This window comes from Chelonus insularis, unplaced genomic scaffold (assembly GCF_013357705.1).
Source record: "Chelonus insularis isolate UGA/USDA-ARS -01 unplaced genomic scaffold, ASM1335770v1 contig_254_pilon, whole genome shotgun sequence".
NCBI lineage: Eukaryota > Metazoa > Arthropoda > Insecta > Hymenoptera > Braconidae > Chelonus > Chelonus insularis.
In genome coordinates this window covers 1-25,539 of record NW_023276449.1, presented here as the reverse complement: position 1 = coordinate 25,539, position 25,539 = coordinate 1, and the positions used below count along the sequence as shown (strand labels likewise).

At 29.0% G+C, this 25,539-nt stretch overlaps 3 protein-coding genes across 5 annotated transcripts; 1 reads left to right on the top strand and 2 right to left on the bottom strand.

Annotated features, from left to right (window-relative positions):
• The first annotated feature begins 360 nt into the window (after positions 1-360).
• Positions 361-15,238, top strand: MICAL-like (protein). 3 transcript variants are annotated; one of them, XM_035079667.1, is made up of 7 exons: positions 361-624; positions 4,644-4,861; positions 6,142-6,320; positions 7,184-7,272; positions 12,132-13,712; positions 13,922-14,753; positions 14,900-15,238. In XM_035079667.1, the coding sequence occupies exons 2-7, from the start codon at positions 4,710-4,712 to the stop codon at positions 15,085-15,087; spliced, it is 3,021 nt and encodes a 1,006-aa protein (XP_034935558.1). In that variant the 5' UTR covers positions 361-624; positions 4,644-4,709; the 3' UTR covers positions 15,088-15,238. The 3 variants fall into 3 exon arrangements, with proteins under 3 accessions (XP_034935558.1, XP_034935557.1, XP_034935559.1); XM_035079666.1 differs by having other exon boundaries at positions 4,641-4,861; XM_035079668.1 differs by lacking the exons at positions 361-624; positions 4,644-4,861; positions 6,142-6,320; positions 7,184-7,272 and adding an exon at positions 11,129-11,314.
• Positions 10,041-16,422, bottom strand: LOC118064801 (protein-lysine N-methyltransferase EEF2KMT). Its single transcript, XM_035079669.1, has 4 exons — positions 16,000-16,422; positions 15,446-15,923; positions 15,243-15,342; positions 10,041-10,568 (listed from the first exon to the last, which is right to left on the bottom strand). Exons 1-4 carry the CDS (start codon positions 16,405-16,407, stop codon positions 10,565-10,567), a joined length of 990 nt encoding a protein of 329 aa, XP_034935560.1. The 5' UTR covers positions 16,408-16,422; the 3' UTR covers positions 10,041-10,564.
• A 1,935-nt stretch (positions 16,423-18,357) lies between these two features.
• LOC118064805 (transmembrane protease serine 9-like) lies at positions 18,358-21,419 on the bottom strand. The gene is made up of 8 exons (XM_035079676.1): positions 21,170-21,419; positions 20,448-20,838; positions 20,138-20,308; positions 19,651-19,720; positions 19,394-19,559; positions 19,032-19,275; positions 18,776-18,913; positions 18,358-18,689 (listed from the first exon to the last, which is right to left on the bottom strand). The coding sequence occupies exons 1-8, from the start codon at positions 21,373-21,375 to the stop codon at positions 18,495-18,497; spliced, it is 1,581 nt and encodes a 526-aa protein (XP_034935567.1). The 5' UTR covers positions 21,376-21,419; the 3' UTR covers positions 18,358-18,494.
• Positions 21,420-25,539: the final 4,120 nt, after the last annotated feature.

Genomic DNA, 25,539 nt, shown 5'->3' with positions numbered 1-25,539 from the left:
TTTTTCATTACTCCCCGTTAAATATTCAAGTTTTTATTTATTTTTTAATTTTCAATCAAAATATTTTGATTTTTTAAATTAAAAAAAAATTGTTTTTGATCATGTTGATTGATTGTGAATTTTTAATAGTATTATTATCTTCAATAATCTAATTAAAAATATTTTTTATTGATTAGTTTTCTAATAAAATTAATTGTTTATTAATATGAAATTTTACAGCTGTTCAGTTGAGAGTTGATGACAAATTCAAATTGAGTTCAGGTTTTAGCGCCAGCTATATAGTGCGCGCGCATCCAAGAAGGAGAGGGAAAAATATGGCAACTGCGGTGTGGTAGAAAGAAAGAGAGAGAGGGTCAAAAAGGTAGCTGTAAAACACCGAACACTTCTTGGTGGGATTCAGTTGTTGATTCGCACGCGAGTAGTAAAGTTAAGTTAAATATAGCTATATTTTTTCGAAGCACGCAAACGTGTAATAGGTTAGATAGAAGGAGAGTGATCAATAAATTTTGTTGGAAAGTCCGTTGTCATAGAGATTGGCGTAAGGAAGTAGTGACACGTGTAAATCAGAATTAAGGCGATATGTTTGGAGAAAGATTGAATAAAAAATCATGCGAGTGACGTAAGGTAATGCGTAAATTATGTACTAAGTAATTTGCTTTATACATTGGTTCTATAACTAACCTTTTCCAGGTGATCGCGTGCATCCGTAAATACACGTCGTGCATGATTTTAATCACGTTGCATGAACATCGCGACGTGAAACAGCAGCGTCTTTTGCTACTATATACACTTACCTGTTCTACCGGCATACGTTCCCACGGTGTACTCTCGCACACTTGCGTGTATCTCTTTCTCTTTCTGTCGTCTCTTCCTTCCTATCTTTTTCAAACTATTATATACACGAGACACTCGTGTGAAGATTTTGAAAACAATCATATCCATATGTACTAAAATAATCATTGTAACTGTAAGAAGTGAATGAAAGCATCAACTTTCAACACTGTTATCTGGAAATTTTTTAAAAATACTTATTCACTTAATTGTTGGAAATATAAACATAACCATTTTTAGAGTTGACTACAGGATGTGAATTTGTTTGATAATTACATATTAGAACAAAAGTTAATGCTCTTCATTTTTTTATTTGATTCTGTTTAACTGTTATTAATGATCTAGTAATTTTTTTAAGAAGGTATGATTATGGATATAATTCAGGTACATTTTACTTTAAATTCACTGAAGCATGAAATATTTATTTTCAATGTTAAATAACAATTATTAGTAGTCATTGTTCTAGTAAAAATAGTAATTGTATTGATAGTTCAGTACAATGAAATTGTTTTTAACTCATAATAAATCTTTAGCTATCATTGGAGATTTGTTTTTAAAAAATTTTGATAGATATGCTAATGTTCTCTGCTCAGAGTCATGTTTAATACCATTTATGGTGAATTATTTTATGCACGATTATACAGCAGATTACTGATTGTTAATGTGCAGATATCTTTTCATTATCAATTGTATGAGAGTACCAATAATTAGATTCACTAAAGAGAACAAAACTTTTCATCTACTTAGTAGATTACATTGATGGAACTTGTTGTTACTTTAATTTACACTTTATCCTGTGTAATACATTAATACTCAAAAGTTCTATCTCATTTCAAGAGTTGATATCCATTACATGCTAATTAATTATTATGATGATAATGATACTTGAAAAAACTTTTATCATAAATAATAATTTAATTTATTTTTATTACTTATCATGACATCAAAAATTTTATTGAAGGATTAACAAGTTAATAATCATAAAATTTTATTTAAAGATTAAAAATATTATAAATGAATTTCTTTTTTCTTTCAGAAATACAAAATTCTTTAAAATTAAATAAATTGAAGGTCGTTGAGAATTTTTAACTTTGAGAACCAATTTCTAGACTAACGTTAACGGTAACAAGTGATAAAAAATTAAGATGCCATAGAATTCCTAAAAATAAAGTTGATAGAGTATATCTCTCTTCGGCAAAACTATTGAAAGACTTATAAAAAAATCTTCAGTTCAATTTAGCTCCCTAGTTGGTAGAAATGAATTCGAGGTTCAAGTTTGAGAATGGGATGCATACCTATTGTTAGAATCTTTTATGTTCAAAGTGGAGTCTCTTGTTGAAGAGAGGAGAGATTGAAAGAGGCACGAGCGGTGCAAGCTCAAACAGGTAGTCTCTCCTGCTAACGCAACCAGCTGTCCCTGATCCCTCCAATGCAACGTTCCGTGGAACCTCGACGGAAAAAAAAAGATTGGGCCTGTGATTAGACTCCAACAGACTTGAATACTGACCTGCAGACTCATCTGACTACGAAACTAGTTTGTTATGGTTTCTGAGAAGAAATTTTAAAATATATAGTCTGCTCCAATAAGAACTAATATTTAACAGCTACAATGCAACCAAGTCTTGGAACTTATTAAACAGGATACATGTTATGCTACTATTTTCTCACTAATTTTTTCAAGACTTTTTTTTTTGTTCAATCTGAAGTATGTTATTAAATTATTTTCTAGTAGGATGTAATTTATCTTTATAATTATTCATTGTGTTTCTATATCTATTTCCAGAAACAATTGAATGTAGAACGAACAGAAACATTTAACCTTGTTCTGCTGCTAAAAGTTACACTTATCACTAACCCAATGTTATTTTTAGAATTGAGTTGGTTCAGTGTTTAAATTGCTTTCACGAGCATTTCATGATAATTTATTGCAATTTCAATGATTGTTTTATTAGAAAATTTTATTCATATTATGAATATAATTGAAATATTTTTTTTTATTTCAACAAGTAAGTAGCTTTTTGAAAATGATCATTTCAAAAACGGAATATCATTTTAATTGAATTTTAATTATTTCTCATTTCAAATTGTTCGTTTTTTTTGTGTAGATTATAAAAAAAACATACAAGAAGTTGATCTGAAGACAAGAAAATTTTCTATTAACGATTATTTGAAGCAGTTTATTGTTTTTTACCATTTAAAGTTCTAAAATTACTTCTACTATTTTGTTTAGTCATAAAGATTTATTTATTTTTCTGATTTTTAATTGATCAAGATACCAAGTGACCGTGAAAGTGTATGATTACCTTCAAAAAGACATCTTGCTAATGTTTAGGTTGGTGATGTGACAAGAAATTGGGTCAAAAGAAGTTATTTGTAAACAAGTGGACTCCATTTTGTTGGATTTATTTTGTCTGTCTATCTGCTTTTTGATAAACATAGATACTATCTTTTGTTAACTTGAATGAATAACTACAGCTTAGACTGAATAACAAGGTATTGCTTTCTGATAAACAAATTTCCAATCTCAGTTGACTTGATGAACATGGAAAAAATGATTGCTTATCCTTAAATCGTTTTTAATTGCACTTGTTATCGTTTATGGAGAATGAAAAAGGAGTAACTATTAGTCATGGGCTTGATAAAAGATTGACGAGGCTTGAAAAGTTGTTGGAAGTAATTGAATTAAAAAGTCGAACACTCAAGTTCTAGGCCAAGTAATGTCTGAGTGTGCAGAAAAACAGGAATAATTGATTGTTACGGATTTATTTTCTTGTCTTTTAGAAAATGACTATTGTCTTTTTTATTAGATGTAATTTGAAATTGTGGTGAGATTAACGGCTTAACGACACCTCTAGAAAGACAATTTCCGTTCAATTTACGTGACCGAGTAATGTAGTCCAATGGATATGTATATACAAAAACAAAATGAAGCTATATATTTTTCTAAAAGTCTATCGTATACTTTTTATCACGCGATTCCGTTGAGGCAAAACACCGGTTCGACCGGAAGTCGCGCTTAACTGTACAGCAAACGAGGACTCTTGGTCGCATTAACGAGCTATTGGGTGTGTACAATTTCAAAGAGATGCTAGAACAAGCACCTACACGTTTTACTATTCTTTTGTTCAATGAAAATGTTAGGAAAAAAAAAACATCGATACTTGACATGACAGCAACATCCTCAATTTCTAAATAGTTTTATTCATCAAATGCTTTTTTTCCTGTGTCGCCATTAATTTTTTTCTCCAATTTGCATTTTAATTATAACATTTATTTGCAGAAATGAGTAGAAAATGATTGATAAAATAAAAAAAAGTTTATTTCAAACATTAACATGAACGTGATATGAATTTCCTTCTTAGAAACGACAATTTTATTTTTTATAATGTCTGTCATTATAAAATTATTCGAATGATTGATGACTGTTTTTCAATCATGATTTTTTTAATGAATGAATATTTTTATTATTTATTTATTTAAAAATAGTGAAAAATAAAATATTATGTTACAGCTTTTAATTTAATTTTTTTCAAACTACTTGATCGTTTTGTTAATCTATTTTAAACAAAACATTTATTTATTAGCAATATAATTATCTCAAAAGCTAATCCAGTTGTAAAAAAAATATATTACTTATTTATTAGTATTATTTTTCAATATTTTATTTATGTCAAAAAGATATTTTCAAAAAATTAATTTGAATTTAAAATTGGTTATAACAAATCAGTTTTTTTTTTTATATTCACTCAAGCTGTCAGTTACGGAGCTCTTTTTTTTCTCATTAAAAATAAAATCCCCTTTTGTTTCAGAAGAGCTGAGAGATCCCGGATTATTAAGGAAGATTCAAGGATTGTTTTAGAGAAATAAAAAGAATCAAGATGTCAGAAAGACGAGGTCCAAAAGCCCTGGAGCTTTGGTGCAGGCGAATTACTGAAGGTTATCCTGGAGTTAACGTTCAAAACATGACGACCTCATGGCGTGATGGTCTTGCTTTTTGCGCGATGATACATCACTTTCGACCAGATCTCATGTGAGTGGTAAAATGAGTTTCATTTGACACGTGTCGATCTCGATTAACTGTTAAACTCTTGAATGATTTGCTTGTTTGCTCAACTCACTACCATTTTTGGTCAGCTGAGTACAAAGAATTATATCAGCACAGGTGTGTAACAAGATACAAGAGTGAAGAATCACTTTGGCCAATGTGCCTGATCATGTTTTCTCGCGACTTCCTTCACTCAATAGTATCAAGTGTCACGATTACTTGATAAATATTATATTTCATTACGCGTAGCAGCGCAATCATTCTTTAATACTTATAATATAATTCAAGTTTGGTCGAAAATAAAAGGAAAAAATCATTTTTATAACGACTGAAAATGGTAATACAAGGCTCAAGCTTGACCTTTGATAGATTAAAAATAACCACTGACTCATGGAAGGTAAAATGCTTGATAAAAAATCAAATAACAAAATTTTTCAATGTTACTACCTTAATTAAAACTAATAAATGCTTTTTTCATGTTACAAATGGTTAGTAATATTTCTTTTTTAATTAAAAACAGTTTCACTAATTATCTTATTCATCAAATATGTAGTTTGTAATTTGTTTAATTATTTTTTCATCTTTTATGATTTTATTAGTTTTTTTTTATTAATATACAAACAATGAAGTTAACTCTTTTTTTTTAATTTTTATTAGATTCCATTTAATCAAAATAAGTATTCTTGGCCTATTTTTTTAGGTCATTACATTTTGTTGATAGCTATTAAAGTTAAACCTCCAAGGATTAAAGTATCTATTTAATTGTAGATTTCAATGAATAAATTAATTAAATATTAAACAAGCTTGTTCAAAAAAAATACTAGCATCCAGGTGTTAATTAATATTCAGTTATATGGAATGTTTAAAAGAGAATTAGATTTAGATAAAAATTAATAAATTGAAAGTTTAACATGATAAATATGCATCGAATACAAATTTGTGAATGACAAAATTTTATTATCAGCTAAAAAGCAATCCACATAGTAATAAATATTCTCAAATCATTATATTTCTTTATAATGAATAATTTAAAGAGTCATAAATAAATACGAACCGAGTAATAAAAGAATTTTGAAAAGACTAAAAATAAAACTTATAAAAAAGATTAAAATCACTGATTTGCTTCAAGAAATAAAAATAAATTTCAAATAATACTAGAATGCGAAGTGTTGAAAAAGTGAAGATTAATGTAAGATTTTTTATAAAAGAAGTGATAATAAACTGGAATAATAAATTAAATAAAACTGTTTCTTTTTAATTTTCAGAGACTTTAGCAGTTTAAATAAAGACGATATATATGGGAATAATGAACTGGCCTTCAGAACAGCAGAACAACATTTAGGTATTCCTGCCCTTCTTGATGCCGAGGACATGGCCTCATGTTCAGTTCCTGATCGGCTTTCAATTCTGACCTATCTCTCGCAGTTTTACCAACAATTTGGAGGTGAGAGTTGTAGCAAAATGATACATATCATACATTATTGTCAAGGCAATTGATATCTCAGATCAATTCCATCAATAAGTAAGTCACAAGGATTGCTTAAAGTCGCTTTGCAACATCGAATCATTTGAATCGAATGTGTTATAGCCCGAGGCATGATCTCCAGGCGATAAAAGTGAAAGAGCTAGAGCTTGATGGCGAACCAGTCGCGCGCGAAAACCAGTCAACATGGATTAATATGTGTACAATGTACATATATCTTACGAGAGAGACGAGCTTCATTATTATTGTCGTTGTCGTCGTTGTTAGTTTCAAGTAAAGACTCAGTAAGACACTGTATGGTACTCGTGTCTAAGCTAAATAGGTCACGCATTCAAGTGTCTGAGTTGAGAGACTTTCTCGTGCGCAAAATATGTTTTATCGTCGCTTGTATGAACGTATATAAGAAACGCATGATTGCTATCAAGAACTAGTCTCGTGCAAAATAATTATCCAAGCCTTAGTGAATTATTTCTTTCATTTTCTTCAATTCACTTCAGTATCCAACTCTTGCACAATTACCAGAGAAACTCGACGTCTCTCACGTGTTCTTCTCCCTTTTTAAATATCCTTCATTTCACATCTTTTTACATTATCATTTTATGTTAAATATCTGATTGGAAATTACCTGATTAATTGCTTAATTAATTCATTCATTTACAATTATTCAGAACTTTAAGAGATGGAGAAGATAGATGTTGAATGGATAGTAGAGTCTACCAAAGATCTTAGATTATTTATTTAAGTTAACTTATACATATGAAAGTGTTAGGAAAGTTCATTAATTAACTTTTTAATTGGTTTAATAAATAAACATTTTTTTTTAGGATCTTCACCAAGTCGAGTGGCTCGGAGTCGAACTCCAGAAAGCTCCAATCAACAAATCACTCCAGTTGCAGAGTCCCCAACGTCGAAGGTAACGACCAATTTTTTTTTTTTCTCATTTCAATATGTTTCCATATTTTAATCTAAGTATTTCGAGTATATTTGTTAATTTATTTATTCTTCATTGGTACAACTTCCATATTATTCATCAGAAATGAGATTTATTTATTGACATGGAATTTAATGATTTATCTCGATGTCAAATCATTTATAATCTATTCATATTTTTTACTCTACTGTTGAAAATATTTATATATATATATATTTTTTTGTTATATTTATTCATTTCTATGAAGATAACATCTAATAGAGTAATAAGACGTTCACTTTTACGTAACAAAATAACAGAAAAAAAGTATTGTTTTTCTGCTTTATGATTATAAATGAAATTCATAATTTATTCAGTTATTTATTTATCAGTTTTCCTATTTTCTAATGAAATACAATACATAACTTCCAAGTAAGAAATATTTATTATTCATTATTAAAATTATTCAACATTTAAAATCAATTCTTTTTATAACGATAAATTGTTTTCAATCATTTGCCAATTGAAGAAATAGATAAATTAAACAATGTACGTTATAGTTAGTTTGACATTTAAAAAACATCTTAGAATTTAAACAGTTATCATTTATCTTCAAGATATCATCATCGCTTCTCGATGTCAGCTTTATCATTTTTTCCTTGCATTTTAGTTTTTTTTTTACTATTCGTATTTTTTCTTTTGTAATTCAATCATGAACCGCTTGTTTTTATTGTTTTGCAAATTACTCAAGTGTAAATCAAGTTACTTATACATAAAAAAAAATAACCATTGAAATTTCTCTACTTATCTTGCTCTCTTCCTTACTTTTTTTTCCAACGAGAAAAATCAAAATAAATAACTTATCCAATCTACGATACTGTACAAGCAATAAAAAGTTCCAGAGATTCATTTTATTTATCAAGTTCAATGAAACAAGACTATTTGATTAATAATGATAGAATATTTTCTCAATTAATATTGTAAAATTTGTACTTCCTGTTTATTTGATTTATTTTTTTAAAAAGAAAAAAAAGCATTATCAGTTATAAAAAGAACTTTGACATTCAATAAACAATAATAATAATTATTGCCTAGTAATAAAAATTTATACAAATGTTCTTGTCATTGACAACTACAAGAATTCATGATTAAAAAAATGTTTATTCTTATTCTATAATTGAAGCATCTGAAGATAGGATTTAAACTTATGGCTACTGGACTAATAGGAGTTGAGAGAAAAAATTTTTTACTGCCACTGTACGGTTCTTATCCATACTAAAAGATAGTAAAATCAATATGACTGGTTAGCAAAAATATATAAATACAATTCGACTTTGATTTTCTTGGTGTAGTAAAGTAAAATAAAGGTTAAAAGAGAGCAAAATAATGTGGTAAAAGCTGGCTGATGGACGAGACCCGCGCGTAATATCGTAATGAGAAGGAAACGTAGCCAAGAGAGCTACAGGCAAACCCTTGCCTAGAGGCAGATAATAATTTTCGTTTCTTTGGAGGAAGTGTACACGAGTTATAAGAGATGCTGCGACTCACGATTCCACGAGAGTAACGTCATTGCCCTCTCTTGTACTTACTGAAAGCCGTCAGTAACATTTTCTTCTTCCTTTTTTATCTTTTATCTTTTAGTGTATACGAGAAGAACATAATGCCGTAAGATTCCCACTCTCTTTCGTTCTCGTGATGTTCCTACTTCCGTACCTAATGACAATTGTCCTCGATTATGAGAATGTTCATGCCAGCGTAAATCCCTCATATCGTGTTAAAACCATTTCAATGACAGACTTAAATATATAAAATTATGAAATATCTTTTTTTTCTTTTGGCAACTCTTCCATAATAAAGCTTATTTCTAGAGCTAGTCATTTATAACGTTGATAATTATATATTTATATATGTATTTTTTTTTTATTCTTTTAATAGATAATAAAATTAAATAGCCAGTTTATTATAAATGATGATTTCATTGAAATGTTGTTCTTAATAATAACTCATGTTAATGATTTATCACATAGCTTGCTTAGGTAGGATTAATGTAAATTAGTTATTCAATCATTTTTGTGATTAAATAAATATTTACTGAGGCTTTAATTCAATAGAATTATCATTTTAATTTGTTTTTTTTTTTAATTAAATAGTTTTTCTTTGTATACTATCAACTTTGAAAATATCATTTTCCTATGTTTATTGCTCTTTATACTATAATTTATTTATTTGATCATTAAATACAACATAAATTTTGATCAAATATTGTAATCAATGGATGAGTAATTATGGTATTATTCATCTATATGCTTTATTAAGTCGTTGTTTAAATATTGAATTACCATTGAAGATAAATATTACAAACAATTTATCAGCCTTTTGTATGATTTAGATGATTATTAACTGTAGAGATGTTTGATTATAAAAAATAGAGAACAATAATTATATTACAATAATTAATCTACTATTTTTGGTAACAAGATATCCATAAATGAGCAGCTTTTTATGGAAGAATTTCTTGATATCCAGTAGCAGTATCTCTAAAGAACTATAGATTTTGTATTATCTAGAAAATGCTTGTTAAATTTTCTCAACTAATCATAGAATACAAGAAAAAGATGATTAAAAGTTAACACATACCGTCACGGATTTATTTTTGTTCTTCAGGAGGAAAGCTTGGACTTAATGGGGCAATATAAACCTGAAATATTCTGCTAGAAGGTAATTGCTTTGTCGTTTATTGTTTTGCTTTCACTAAATATTATTTTCATTTATTTATTTATTTGTTAAATCATTGTTATAATATCACTTTGGTTTGCTCAATTCACTGTTATTTCATATAATGCACGCTGCATGCTTGTCATTTAAGTCAATAAGTTAAATTTTTCATGATTAAATAACAGTAAACATGAAAGAAAATTCTGAACTGATTGAAATTGACATTGAATCAAGTGTAATTTCCAAAAATATTTGTATTTAAGTAGTGTCTTTATGTATATTTAAATTTTAAAAGTTGGTGTCACGTTTCAAGGACCTCCTTGGAATGTTTGATTACGAGACGGAAGAGAGTTGATTTGTACTGGTAGTTCATACACGTTCAGGTCATTGGTCCGTGGGTTGAATCGTCAACATTTTATAACTCGCCTACTTTTTACGACCTCCTAACCTTTTAAAACCTCTTGTTTTTTAATTATCTCATGTAATCAGACACTAATTCGAGCTATATAATGATTTCATCAATTTTCATTCATCTTCATTCCATGAAATCCATCATCAATAATCCAACTTTGTCTTGGTTTTACCTGAAAAAAATACTCCAAGTTATCTTAGGTCATTAGAATTGTAGAATCTTATTGGTGGATGATTAAAAACAACTTGGTAGCTAAACTTATGAACTCTTGAATAAAAATATTTCATTTTACTATTTTATTATTGAAATAAAATCGCTCACTAGTCATCAATCTATAATTTGTTAAATGGATCCTTTTAAATGCTTGGTATAAACAATTATTAGTTGATAGTTATATTAGGACAAACCATGTAGGATGATTACATGATTTTATATAAAATGAAGAGTTAATATGTAGGTAGTTGAAATAATTTTAGTATAAACAATTGATGACCATTATCTCAATGAGTGAAAATTAGAGTCAATAGTATATTAATAGTTAGTACTTAACAGCTTTTGATATTGAAGTAATAAAATGGTGAAGATGCTGAAAGTAGTCATTGTTTGATTTTAATTGTCTACGACTGTGAGAGGAAGAAGAGGCGATAGATTATCACGTTGGTTATTTATAAGCAACGTGTGGCACGAAAGCGCACGCGCCCCGAATGCTTGAATAAGGAATTATTCTCGCAGTATTCATCAGCTTGCCAGTGAGATCACGTCTTTTCAATCGTTTTCAAGATTTTTCTTTATCATTTCTTCTTCATTTTCTATCGTTCAACTACTGCTTAGACTGCTGTCTGTTGTTAGCTGACTCGCAGTTTGCTACCAACAAGTGAAATGTCACGCATAACATCGTCTATTGATGATAAAATTGTGGTAAATAATCTATGGAATTGAATTTACTTTAGACTTAAACTTAAAAGTCAAGAAAAGCGTGCGTCATCAGTTGAACTCTGAGAAAAGCCGGTGATCTCAGGCCATTGAACTCACATCGAGTTTTGTACTTGTACATACATATAATATATATAATGTAAACCTGTCTACTTACACATGCATGTGGGACCGCCATGCATTTACTAATTTATGAGTCATTAAACCACTAAATATCACTGGAGTCGCCATTAAAAAAAAACGTTGTAAAAAATTATTCATCTAACAGGTTGCACTAGATTCATGTCAGCATGCTACCTTGGGTGCTTATTATAATTATAATTATAAACTTCTAGATTTTCGCGTGAATCTAGAAAGCATGCAATGTTCATGACCCAAAAAATACGCAAGTAGGTACTGTAATGGGAATGCAATTTCGGAGAAAGCGTTAGAGTAAATGATTGAATACGAGCTTGTAAAATAGCTAACTGTTGCAAAAGTCTCTGTAATATTTTATTTATAACCTTATATAGATATATACATAGTTTTAATTGAAATTAATTTGGAATTAGAACATTCGTAAAAGGTAAAAACTGATTCTTATGTAATGTTGAACAAGAAGGAAAACATGATTTCATTTATTTGAAATAATATTTATTTTATTTACTACTAATTTGCAAAGACTTATGCAACATATGTATAAATTTCTATGTAAAGATTTGAAACACATTGAAAAGATTATTTAATTTTTTACGTAAAAATAATTTTAGAAATTTATTTATTGAATGAATTGATTGACTAATGTATAATTATATTTACACAGGTGAAACCACATCTGGGGATGCGAAAAGAACCATGTGTGATCTGTGAAATGCCTGTATTTCTTGCTGAGAAGTTGGTGATCTCACGAAAGACTTATCATCGAACGTGCTTCAGATGTGCCCGATGTCAAAATCAACTGACACCTTGTAGCTATTATGAGACTGAAGAAGGGCAATACTGCTGCGAGACTTGTCCGGATGAAGATCCACCAAGTAGATCTGAATTCTATGATGATTCGTTGGTTCTTGATGCGGAACAAGAAGTCAAGGAAGTCCAAGGATGCACGAGGTCATTAAGCGATGAAGAGAAATGCGTAAGAAAGAGTCAGAATGAAGTAAAGAATCCAGACGTGACTAAACAAAGTTCACAGATAGCTCATATGAGGTTAAATTTTATGTCAAGTCATTTGCAGTCAGCTGAAGAAAATTTACAAGAAAAACAGAAAGATTTTCAAGTTTCTACAGAGTCAATTGATTTGTCTAATGAATGCAATGATGGTAAATCATCCCCAGATGTCAGTCTTCTTAACGAAAAGACTTCAAAATTACATTCCATGACAACGCGCACTGATAATGAAAACAAATCGAACAAATTTGTAAATAAACATGTAGAAGATAGCACAGATAGTATTCACAATCGTTGCCTTACTGCCACGTCACATAAACTAGATTGTAAGGATGAATTTAAGAGCCAGGATACCAAAGAAATGCTTGGCGTTGCTGGTGATGAGACAGATGTCAATCAGTGTCTTTCACTTGTCCAGAAAAGGCTTAAATTATTTGAGAATTTAGTAGTAAATGATGAAAAAGACTGCGATAAAGAGAATTCTCCAGGTGTGTCTACATTGATAGAGCCAGACTCATTAGAAGAGAATTCTACAGCATTTAACGAGGGTTCTAAATCACATGATCTTACTAAACTTAGTAAAGAAGAATCTCAAGATGAAATCGATATTTTAAATGCCAAAGGAATTGATTTGAGTATTCCAGAAGATGAGGATAATTATCCTGATGAATTAAACCCTTTTAGGAGTGATGATGATGATAATAATGGTGATGGAAGTGATATTAAAGATAAAGATAATAAAGAAGAAAGTATAAATGTTAAGAAAAAATCTACTAATCCATTTGGAAGTAGTAGCGATGAAGATGAAGATGAAAATAATAAGAATTTGATTCCTCCTAAGCCTGCTGCTCGAATCAATGTTGGTAGTAAAACTACTCAGGCTGATTCACCACAAAAGCGTCTTCTTAAAGCTCCTCGGATCAATTTAAATCCATTTTGGAGCGATGATGAGGAGCCTGAGAGTGAAGAAGAGGATAAAGAAAAAATTTCGCAACAAACTCCAGTTCCTAAGCCCAGGAAAAATAGGGAAAATGAATCGGGAAGCTTCAATAATAAATCCAGTTTGAATCGCGATGAAATTTATGCTTCTAGCAGCTCTTTAGCTAGTTCTACGTCGACGTCAACACATAGCAGTCGTTATAGGAAACGAAAACCTGCACCACCTCCACCAATGTCGAATGAAAGTTCTTCTTCGGTAATAGCTTCTCCGGATTCTACATCTAAACCATACGCTCATGTGAGATTTGTTTTTTTTTTATTGGTTATATCAACAACTTAACACAATTTTAATATATTCATTTAAGTATTAATTAATATGGGTACTTGAATTGTTATATTAAAATAATAAATTTGTAAAAACGTTGAATAATTTTCAATGTAACCTTTTTTGTTCATTGACTGTAATATAAGTTATATTCATAATAATTTATTTGTATAATTTTTCAGAGTTCACCCATGCGTAGACCAAAGCTACGGAAGAATAAACCAGCACCACTACCACCAACAGCATTGAATGCTTCACTACCTCTAACGGAAACCTATGAAGCCTTGGAAAATTTAAGCTTATCTGAATCTTCGATGAATCAGTCAGTATATAAAATGGATGATAGTCATAATGAATCTTGGGAAGATATTAAAATTAGTAAAAATGAAGCAAATAAAAGCAAACAATCAATGTCTGCACTATCTCACAACAGAGAAAATCATGAATATTTATTCCACGATAAAAGTGCTCAAGGAAAGTGGAAACGAAAAAAGGCACCAGCTCCTGCAATACCAATTCCTCAAAGGCGGAAGATAAAAGTGTTGTCGATGAAAGATGTAAAACGAGAGTTATCAGAAATAGAAATGCAGCAACAAGGATTAGAAAAACAAGGTGTACGTTTAGAGCAATTGATTCGGATGAAATGCGAATCGGGAGATGGACAAGATGATGAAAGTAATTTGAGTATGGATGCGGACGAGCTTGTTTTAGAGTTATTTGCTCTGGTAAATGAAAAGAATGAGTTATTCAGACGACAAGCTGAGTTGATGTTGTTGAAAAGACAGCAACGCCTTGAGGAAGAACATGCAGATATTGAATATCAAATACGTTGTTTGATGTGCCAACCTGAGGCTACAAAAACAGACTTTGATAAGCAACGAGAAGAGGCTCTTATTCAACGATTGGTTGAGGTTGTTGAAAGGAGAAGTGAAATTGTTGAGTGTTTAGAGATGGATCGACGAAGGGAAGTTGAAGAAGATAAAAGTATAAATATGCACATGGAATTATATACCGGTAAATATATTTATTAAAATAGTTTTGAGCTTTTATTGCTTCAAAAAATTTATTTGTGCTTACATTTTTAGTCTTATACGAAAATACATCACCAAATTTATATAAATTTTAATTGCAACTTGAATAAAATGTTTTTTTTCTTTCAGCTAAAAACAAAGGCGGTAATAAAAGTGATGCAGAGGAACAAAATACAATGCAAAAAAATAAGAAAATAAAATTAAAAGAAAAAATTAAGGAAAAACACTTCAAAAAGAGCCACAAGAAAGACGCTGATAAAGACGTAGACGAGACTGAAGTTAAACTTAAACGCCAAAATAAACGAAAATGGTTTTAAATGTCTTTTACCGACAGACATTACGTTTATTTCTTCTCATAATTTTTAATATTATTACTTTTTATTAATATTAACGTTTAAATATTATTTGAAAAGCACTATTGTTTTTATAAAAATTATTATGTAAATTTATAACAGATAATAAAAAAACTTACCGGTTATTAAAAATTTTTACAAGTTTCAAAGGCATGTCTGGTTTAAAAAAAGTAGTATAATTAGGAAGTTTTTCTTCAATATATTTTAAGTTTGATTCCACTGAAACAATAATATATAATACATCAAGTATTGAAATCATCAAGGAACTATTTAATTAATATTAAATGATCGATTGACGGAGTAAAAAGTAATGAGAAGTTACCTAATTGCGTTAAGAATGTGGATAGCGTAGCGTCATTTCGGACAGTGATACCGATGATGGCGTAACTATTGACTTGATTTAAAAGCACTTTCAATGCTTTAATTAATGAGTAAAAAATACTAGAATCATATATAACATCCGCTGCTAGTATTAGATGAGGTGGAGTCCACTCTACTTCCTCGTCAATCAATTTGTCAATTGATTCCCAAGCTAAATCAATTACTTCAACGTCCGTATTACATTCATACAATCGTTCTTTATTATTTCTTTTCATAGAAGGTAGTAAATTAAGTTCTACGTTTTTTTTAAGCAATGTTAAAACAGTCGGATGACAGTCAGAAAATATATACTTCTTTGGAGAACATGTTTTTATAACTGTTATTCCTGTAAGTCCAACTCCAGAACCTAATTCTAACAGATTTTTATCTTTAATTTCATTTCTATTTGCTATACACCATTCTGCTAATAATTCAGCAGCCTAGAAATGATAGAGGTAGTTAGATTAATTATTAAATGTTCATATTTTTTAAATTATTCATAAAGAAAATGTTTACCTGCCAACTACATAAGCCAGTTGTTCCTTGTGAAATAATATGTTTATTTTCTTCAATAATAATTCTATCACTTGCGATTTCATTATTTTTATTGCCATTAATTAGGTGATGGCGATAATGAGTTATTGAAACATCATTTATTGATATTAAGTTACCAAAAGTATCATATAATTCATCACAAATTTCTTGATTATCATTTTCTAATTTTTTCAAAAGCTTACGTAAAAAAGCTTGTTGATAAACAATTTTTATTGGATATTTTTGGACTTCACTATCTAGAATAATGTCATGAACAATTTTTTTCTGTATTTCGATATCTATTTTTTCAGGAAAAACGATCTGTTCGATTGGACAACACCGAAGAAATTGTTTTTTTAATAAAATAAAATTAAAATTCTTTTCACCCATGTTTACAAATTAACACATGTCTCATTTTGGAGGTTAAGAAAGTAAAGTAGAAACCAACTCTTCCGGCGGTGTAAAATATTTTACTCTCGGTCGGTATAGTAGAGTTTCATCTTAACTTCTAAGTTAGTATTCCAGGAATTCAGATTGTTTAACGGTTTTCGAATGTTCTCGGTCGCAGAATGTTTTTGTGAATTTTTAATTAAAAAAATGTGAATTTATCAACAATTATTTAATGTTTATTCACCAAAAAGTAGATTCAGGAGTTAATTCAAGGTATGTTAACGAATAACTCGTTTTATTATTCTAATTATTCATAAATACATTTTTAACCGCAAAATTTTTTTTTGTAACCGAAAAGTTCGAAATTTAGAAAACTGATATTTTATTTAATTGGTTTTTATTTAGTTTGCTTGATATTCAATCATTTTAAATAACAAATTATTTTATTTAGGTCCAACTATATTAATCATGTGTCTTTTTTTTTTATTTCAGGTAAGGACTAAAATGACAGTTAAAGTATTCCATTCTTTTTATTCTTTGCATCTTCTGCTAAACAACAATTGAATAAATCAAACCCTATACTACATGTATATACATGTAGTCACAACTGCATATTACTATTTCTTGTAGCATCATGCTATCAAATTCATTAACAGATTTGAACCTGAAAGGAGTATATTCCCAATAGGAACTGAACATTAACACTTATTCCCTATCTTCACTGATCCATAAGCAATTATTTAGTTATGATTGCATCTGCCAAAATATTCGTCCTACATTATATATCATCAGTACCAATATATTTCAGCAGGAAATAGATGTTGTGCATCTAAAGTACTCGATACCTGTCAGTAATTACGCATTTTGGAGTAGTTAAAAAATTTCATAAAATGCTAAACGATTTTAGTTATATCGCAAACGGTTTTCTTATAAATTGCTTCGTTTTAAAACGATTCCTTTACGTAGTAATAAATAAGATACAATTGTCAATCAATCAGGATTTTTCTTCAGCAATACTTGTCTGTAGTATATTATATAATATCTGGTATTATTATAAAAATGATTACCTTATTGATTTAAAACAATATCAATACCACAATATCAACATACCAAACCACTGCTGACACAATTCAAGCCAAGATGATATTGTACTTCCGGCAATACTTTAATTCAAGTTATATATACCAGCTCAACTCTGAAAATGTCACATCAATATCTACTCTATAATCATGTCACTGCTTGTATTACGACGTACTCTGTTGCTCTTTGAGGTCAGAACCTTTTAGACGTGAGTACGTATCAGTACTTGTATGTTATAAAATACATATGGTTTCTCCAAGATTGTTTAGTGAAGCCAACGAACTCTTTTCCATTATACTTATGGAATATTAATCATCTATTATGAAACATCTTACACACTTCTATAGATATAAACATTATTTATTGATAACTACATTAGTTACTTCAGGTCTTCTGTAAATTAATGTCTTGAGAGTTTTAAATTGCAACTTATTTCATTTCAATTTTCAAGTGATATGAGACTATAAAGAAATGGTAAAACTTCAATAACTTTTATAGCAAGCAGGAAGATTGTCTTATCCACATGATTGTAAGACTATTAGTTTAAAAATAATGACAGTATTAATCAATTGAACAATAGTTCTTATTAATATAGACACCAACGAATTCATTATACAAATATTCATTGATATGATTTGATGATAACAAATGATACCAATTTAGCTTATTTTTAGCTTATTTATCAAAATATTTCTGATATTTATGAATGATAAAATAATCAGAATACCTTTGATTATTGATCAACAAAATTTTTAATAACTTATTTAAGGTGATGATGGAAATTTTTTTTAATTATATAAATAAATAAAAATTAGTCTCATTTTTAGTTCGATATTTTCTACTTTTTAAAAACTGATGCTTTATTATCCAAGCAATGTTTCATAATTTTCTATTTACATTAATTATTTTTTATTTTCTAAAATGTTAAATTATCATCACAATTTTTTATTTATTACTGAATATCACATTTGGTTCTTAAGTACCAAAATATTACTTGAAATGATGTTTTAATCATCTAGAAGTTTGTTAAAATGTGAACTTCTAAATACAGGTGACTGATATTTTTCCATGATATAATGAATCCAGCCAACATATTTAGAGACTCGAGTATAAGCATCTGGATTACCAACAGCACATGGAGTGACATATGAAGCAATACCAACTTGAAAGCCATTTAATACAAGAGGTCCTCCAGAATCGCCCTAAAATAGTCGTTGAATCAATGAAGAAGAAAATTGATAATGAATAGCCTGTTCAATCGAACTGTTAATTACATTTATATACTTACATGACAATTGCCTTGAAGTGGTTTACTCAAAGTACAAATATGATTTGCAGTAATTGTAGTCTTTTCTTTTCTGCAAATGTCATTGGAAATTATCATCATATCGATTTCTTGAAGATTGTTGGGTGATGGTCCTCCCAGCTAGAAGAATAAAACAGTAAATGGTTTTTAAACAAAATTGACAAATTGTTTAAAGAAAAAAGAAGCTTGGATTTTAATTAATAATGTGAAGCAAATAAATGTAATGAATTGTACATACATAAGTACTACCCCATCCAGAAAATATAGCCCAAGTAAAGTCTGTTTGTAGATCATCTCGTGCTAAAGCAATTGGCTTAACATAATCTGAGAATACTATATCTTCTCGTACTCGAATTAAAGCAATGTCATCATGGAAAAAGTTTACATAACTATCAGGAATAACACTGAACCAGATATTATATATATCTCCTTGCTGATTGAGTCGGTTGATGCCAGCTTTAATTATAAAATTATCTAGACCGCTAAAAATTTGAATAATACATTACGAAATACTTTTCATAACAAGCTTGAGAAAGAAATTTTTAATGTTGCTAATAACTGAAGTCATTTGAAATAATTTATAATGAAATAATTAATTACCCTTCTACGCAATGACCAGCAGTAAGGATCCAATTTTTATGTATTATAGACCCACCACAGAAATGGTCATATTCGCCAAAAATCATACGGCTGAGAGAAACTTGATAAGGATATTTATGCTCTGGTGCATCTCTACCACCAACAACACGTGCTATATTTGCTGCTTCTAATGATATAATTATACAATTATATTTCATGTAACTCACTCAAATAAATTTATATAATTTGTTGAGTTAACGACAAGAATAATTACTTACCATTGCCATTTATAGCAATAAGAAATAAAAATAAAGAATTTAAAAGGAACATTATTGAGCTTCTATTAAACTGCTATTTTGCTTGAAAAATTATTTATTTTATACTTTACAATATCAGTACTTGAAGATTAATTATTGATTATTCAATTAATCATTTAATTGATTAAATTTTAATTACTAATAATTATATTAAGTACTTTTATTTCAATCAAACGTTGAAATCGATATCTGAAACAACTCAATATCAATTCCTTTTAATAATTTTATTAATTAACATTCGTTGTTGACTGAATAATTAATCATATAAAAATTCAGTATATTGGGTGATGCTCATGATATTTAATAAAAATGATCCAAGACAAACACAAAAGAAAAAAAACTACATTTTTTTATGTTATAGCATCATTTATTAGATAATGGACACAGTTTTAATATAACATTAAATGCCCAAATATTTACTGTTATAACAACAATAAAGTTTTAATTAATGTTGCAATTGGCTGATTATCATGTCAGTTTTAGCCATGGTATCTTCAATCCAGTCAACAAAAGCTGAAACCCGAGTATAAACATCGGGAAATCCACGAGCACAGGGTCTTCCAAAGGAAACCAAACCAACAAGAACGCCATCAGCACTAAGTGGACCACCAGAGTCACCCTGAAATTTTAAACCAAACATTGTTATAGCTTAAAACACATACAGTATAAATGCTCTAATAATTTTCATATTCATATGATATTCAAGAAAGTGGATTAATTCATGTAGAATATTAGTTTAGTAATGAAATGAAACTTACGTGGCAAGCACCTTCTCCAACTTTGGTCAAAGTGCAAACATGTGATTTAGTGATATATGCTGGATGGTAGTTTAAACATTTTTCATGAGTGATAACCATCAAATCGATTTCCTGTAATTTATCAGGAAGTGAACTGCCAACATAGATTGATCCCCATCCAGACAATTTGACAGGATATTCTTTGAACGTATCATCAACTTTGGGAAGAGAAATGGGTTGAATTTTCTCAGTAAATACTATTTCTTCGGATACTTTAATGAGACCAATATCATTCAAGAATTTAGAACTGTCATATTTCTCGTGGACCATCAGAACTTGAGCTTTATAGTATTCTCCACCTTTTGAGAGGCTGTTTGTGCCTACCACTACACTTACAGATGATGGTGAAGTGCTAAAATAATAACATCAAATAAAACATTAATGCTAACAGTCTTTTAATAATTTACTAGTGGCAGTAGTTAAATTAATCGACAGATGACATTATTTGAATAGCTTTAAACTTCTAGCATCAGTACTTCTTTTTTGATAATTCAATTTCACAGCCTGTACATCAGATTCTCCAATTGATTTCAATAAATAACCATTTTTTATTGCAATCTCAGGAAATTCTGAACACATTTATAACACCGTACGAATATACTTTGATTAAATCTTGGGAATTGAATTGGTAAAATGAATATTTAGTGTATAAAAGCACGTACTATTTCATCATGTTTACTTACTAAACAAGGCAGTGAGCAGCAGTAACAATCCAATAGCTATTTAGAATAACTCCACCACAGAAATGCGAATTTCCTCGTCTTAAAGAGACTTGATGTGGATGTGCCCCTTCAGCTGCTTCAGTTCCACCAACAACTCGAGAGATATCTCGAGCTGAAACAGCAGAAACAACTGACAAAACTGCTACCAAAGTTGCTAATGATTTCATCTTGGAAAAATTGGATTTGTTACTGCTTTTCTCAATGAATCTGGGCTTTATATACTCCAATCATATCGATTATTTTTCTCCTCAATCTGATAAATATCTTATTTGAATGCTAAAGCATTGATAAGGATTCTGATGAGAATAAATTATCATTTGATTTCACTTGATGAAGAAAATTGCTTCCGTACTCACAATCATCATATGACGCTTTTGTTTGATACAAATCAAAATTATCTGATTTAAATTGTCAACAATAAATAAATATTGGGTTTTCACCCAATTTTTTCCCACTGAATCCAACATACATCTTCAAAGTCTCGAAATCACTTCTGATTAACATCTCCATTAAAATAAAAAAAAAAATGCCTGGAATAAAACTATCTAATAAGATATATATTTTTGTCAACATTATTCTGCAGCTAATAATAAATCACTTAGATTATTCTTTGGCTGAAAAAGTCAATGATTCACGTATTTCTTAAGATTAACATTATCTATTTATCACGTCCTATTGATAATCAAGCATTTCATGATGGAACAGATTGCAATTTAATTATTCACACATTAATGTTCATGCTTTTACATTGAACATTTCCTTTACAAAAATAATGAATAACCTTTACCTTCATTTATTCGTAACTTTCTAATGGAGATTTTATTTTTCTTTCTTTCAATGTTAAAAAAAAAAAAAAACCAACTCATCAACAATAGCAGTAATTATTACAATAATTACGTTGTTTATGAATTAAATATAAGGGAAAAAGATGAAGTTGATCTTATCATCATTGTTGATAATCTTAAAAGTACTAATGAGTGCAATGCTATTCAGTAGAAAATTAGATTAACAAAAAATTCGAGATTTATATCTATTGATAGCTGGTATGTTGATAAGATTTTAATTGAGACGTAATTAAATTAATTGGAAAAACCCAATTCTGCTGATGAAAAGTATTATCTTTCAAGATTTTATTTGTTTGAAAATCAATAGTGTTATTAATCACTTAAACTACTAAGCTATTTGTCTTTTAGTAATATATATCTGATACCTAAATATTTATCAAGATAATTAATCAGCTATTCGATACATCTGTTTAACTTTCAGATAACTTGGAATGAAGGTAAATAGTCTTTATTAGACCAAAATCACTTCACTCTGAACTAGAAACAAACTAAATCAGTTCAGTGGTTTCAGAGACGTTTGAAGCTTTGTTCAGTGATGTTGCATCTTCTAATGAGCAGCAAGGTGTTTAATTACCTAATTCAAAGATCTACCAGGTACTAAATGCAACAGTTCCAAGAATCAATGAGAAAATGCTTCTCTACACTATCATTGTAGAATAGATGTAGATAGGAAAGCTATTTGGAAACCTTTCTTTTTCTTAATTGACCTGATTTAGGTGCATCTAGTAGAAAAGGAGCAGTTGCTTCAGACGTTGTCTGACCAGTGACAATATTCAATAAACCATCATCAACTCCTGCATCAAGCGGATTTTTATTGAGCTTTTTTGGTCTTATTGATTCAGTGAGAACCAATTTTTTTGTTAGTGTTATACAACTTCTTTAATTATAACTATTTTTGATGTTATATAAACTGGTGGAGTTTATTATTGATTGCATTAGATGACTCAACCTATAAGAATTTGTCATTGGACGTTATAAGGATAATACACATGATAAGACAGATTTTGATTAATCTTCCGTCATCGATCTACTAGTAACTTGAAACTAATTTAATTTGGAGCGAAATCAGTTGAGTTGCTACTTAGTGATATAGAAAAAACAAGTATTGAGGTAGATCAATGTATAGCCCTTTAGGAATAGATGTCGTATAACTGGTTTTTATTGCATCTAAGTAGCAGTATTTTCATAATATATTCTTGGCAAATTTTAAGAAATAAATTTATTGACAGTTTCTCATGAGTTGATGATTCTTAGGATTTGATTATTTATTAGAAGTATAGGATTAATTGTGTAAAGGAAAATGTGATGAATAATTTAAACTTGCAAAGTTGATAATTGAGACATTAATAATTGAATAAGATAATTGATTGACAACAATCACTTGTTCTTTGAAAAAGAAATATATATGCAATTGTCATATTCGCTCTCACCTATCTCTTCCCACAATTCTTGCTCAATATGCTACTTCATGTACGTTATGAATTATGCATATATTCAAATATTTATAGTATTTTTAACCAAAAGAAGAAAAGAAATAATTTTAGTATACCATGATGAAAGTTTTTTTTCGATCTCACTAACTCAATACTTTTTATCCTAGAATGAAAATAAAAAAAAGTATTCCAAATCCTCAATTGTGGTTTTATCTTTGATTTATGTGGTATTGATATATACTGGAAATTAAAACTGCCAGTAGTATGTACATGTGTGAGTTAACACTAAAAAAAACCTGGCTGAATAGAGTTCAAACAAGTGTAGATTTATTTCTATATGTTGAAGCAGATGTGGTGGTTGATCAAACAGAACAAATTTTTTTATTTAAAGTAAATCTATCTCTATTGCAATACTAATGATTATTTTTTCTAAAACTCTCTGGTGGGTGTAGAACTCATATATTATCTTAAGATAAAAAAAAGCAGATCAATATGTAAATTATGATATTCTACTTTAATTGCCAGGACTAAAATCTGGTTACTAAAGTAATATCCTTGCAAGTCATTATAGTTAGGTCATTCAATGATGCTTATTGGTGATGAAAAAATGAGTTATTGATCAATATGAGAGCATAATCAGCTAATGGGGCATCAAATCCAAAGACTCATTCACGTGTTCAGGTTCTTCATGGGCAGTTGATTTTTATGACATCAATTAGGATCTAGTAAAATTATTGTCATGGTCAATTTGTTTCAACATAGGAGTTCTTGATTTATTTAGGAAATTATTTGAAAGGAACATATAGGTTTACAATACTCGATAATATATTTTAATATTGAAAATGTATTTGTTTTTAATGAATGTATTGTTTATTAATGAATGAATCTAAAAAGAAGTATTTTTGAACTTGAGATCTTGTCGATAATAATCTCAAGTACGACTAGAATGATTAAAATGTAATTATGTTATGAAATAAATTATATAAATATTTAAGCCAGTTTTTTGTAAACAACTTTATTATTAAAAATATATGTTTCTCTGTTTCGAGAATGATAAACAAAGTATGAATGGGCAGTCGAAAGTAGCAAGAACAAATAATAGGATCGTTAGATTTATCTTTAACAGCATTCTATTGTATTTAAATACAAACGAATACTCACATTTCCACGCGCACTCTTTTTCTCATTCAATCTTTATTGATAATAGTAAAAAAAGAAAAGAAAACAATCAACGATCCTCTTGCTACTTCGCAATAGAAAAATTAAAGTAGTATAAAGGTATACACAATTATCTAGCTCTAAATTATTTACACAATTACACAATAATGTTAGAAAAATATCGACAGGTTCCTGGTGAAAACCTTTGACATTACTTCAAGTTCAATAAATACCATATTCAAGCGTTGATTAATCCTCCCCCGGATTAAACTATTTTACAAGAGTATTACTAATAATACACTTTTAATGGAACACGCTTTCTGCTAACGGTGGTGTTATTGGTGGTAAATGGTCTCCACATTGAGGGAAGTTTGGTGGAATTGGTGGTAAATCGGCGTGTGTACCAACATGAAGAATCAAGTTCATACCAATTACTATGTGGAAGAGGAAATGACAATGGAAGAGCCAGTATCCTGAAAGAAAATTCATTTATTTTAATACCAGTTTTTTTTTGTTCAATTATGTTTTAAATATTTAAGACATTAATAACTAAAAGTATTGCTAATAATTCAATTATTCAATAATTAGTTCAGTAGTTGTGAATTCAGTAAGAACGAATAGTTTTTTTAAATTTCTTCACCAATTATTAATACGTAATTGAAAGCTCTTTGGTAATTAAATTACATAATAAAACACTTCATCAATAATTTTTTGAAATAAACAGTTCAACTATATCAGTATGAAATCACTTGGAAATGAACATAAATGTTATACATAAGATTAAATGTACCAATATTTGATATCAACGTTATCTGATACTAAATATTGCGTTAATTACTTTCAACATTAATGAAATAATGCTTGCTTATAATAACTATATCAACGTTGAACTAAA

Coding starts and splice junctions, on each gene's coding strand:
- MICAL-like (XM_035079667.1), top strand. CDS start 4,710: ATGTCAGAAAGACGAGGTCCAAAAGCCCTGGAGCTTTGGTGCAGGCGA. Junction 7,273..12,131: donor CAGAGTCCCCAACGTCGAAG/GTAACGACCAAT, acceptor ATATTTACACAG/GTGAAACCACATCTGGGGAT. Junction 13,713..13,921: donor CATCTAAACCATACGCTCAT/GTGAGATTTGTT, acceptor ATAATTTTTCAG/AGTTCACCCATGCGTAGACC.
- LOC118064801 (XM_035079669.1), bottom strand. CDS start 16,407: ATGGGTGAAAAGAATTTTAATTTTATTTTATTAAAAAAACAATTTCTT. Junction 15,924..15,999: donor CTGGCTTATGTAGTTGGCAG/GTAAACATTTTC, acceptor TATCATTTCTAG/GCTGCTGAATTATTAGCAGA. Junction 15,343..15,445: donor CACATTCTTAACGCAATTAG/GTAACTTCTCAT, acceptor TTATTGTTTCAG/TGGAATCAAACTTAAAATAT.
- LOC118064805 (XM_035079676.1), bottom strand. CDS start 21,375: ATGAAATCATTAGCAACTTTGGTAGCAGTTTTGTCAGTTGTTTCTGCT. Junction 20,839..21,169: donor GCTGCTCACTGCCTTGTTTA/GTAAGTAAACAT, acceptor TTATTATTTTAG/CACTTCACCATCATCTGTAA. Junction 18,690..18,775: donor CACTTCAAGGCAATTGTCAT/GTAAGTATATAA, acceptor CGACTATTTTAG/GGCGATTCTGGAGGACCTCT.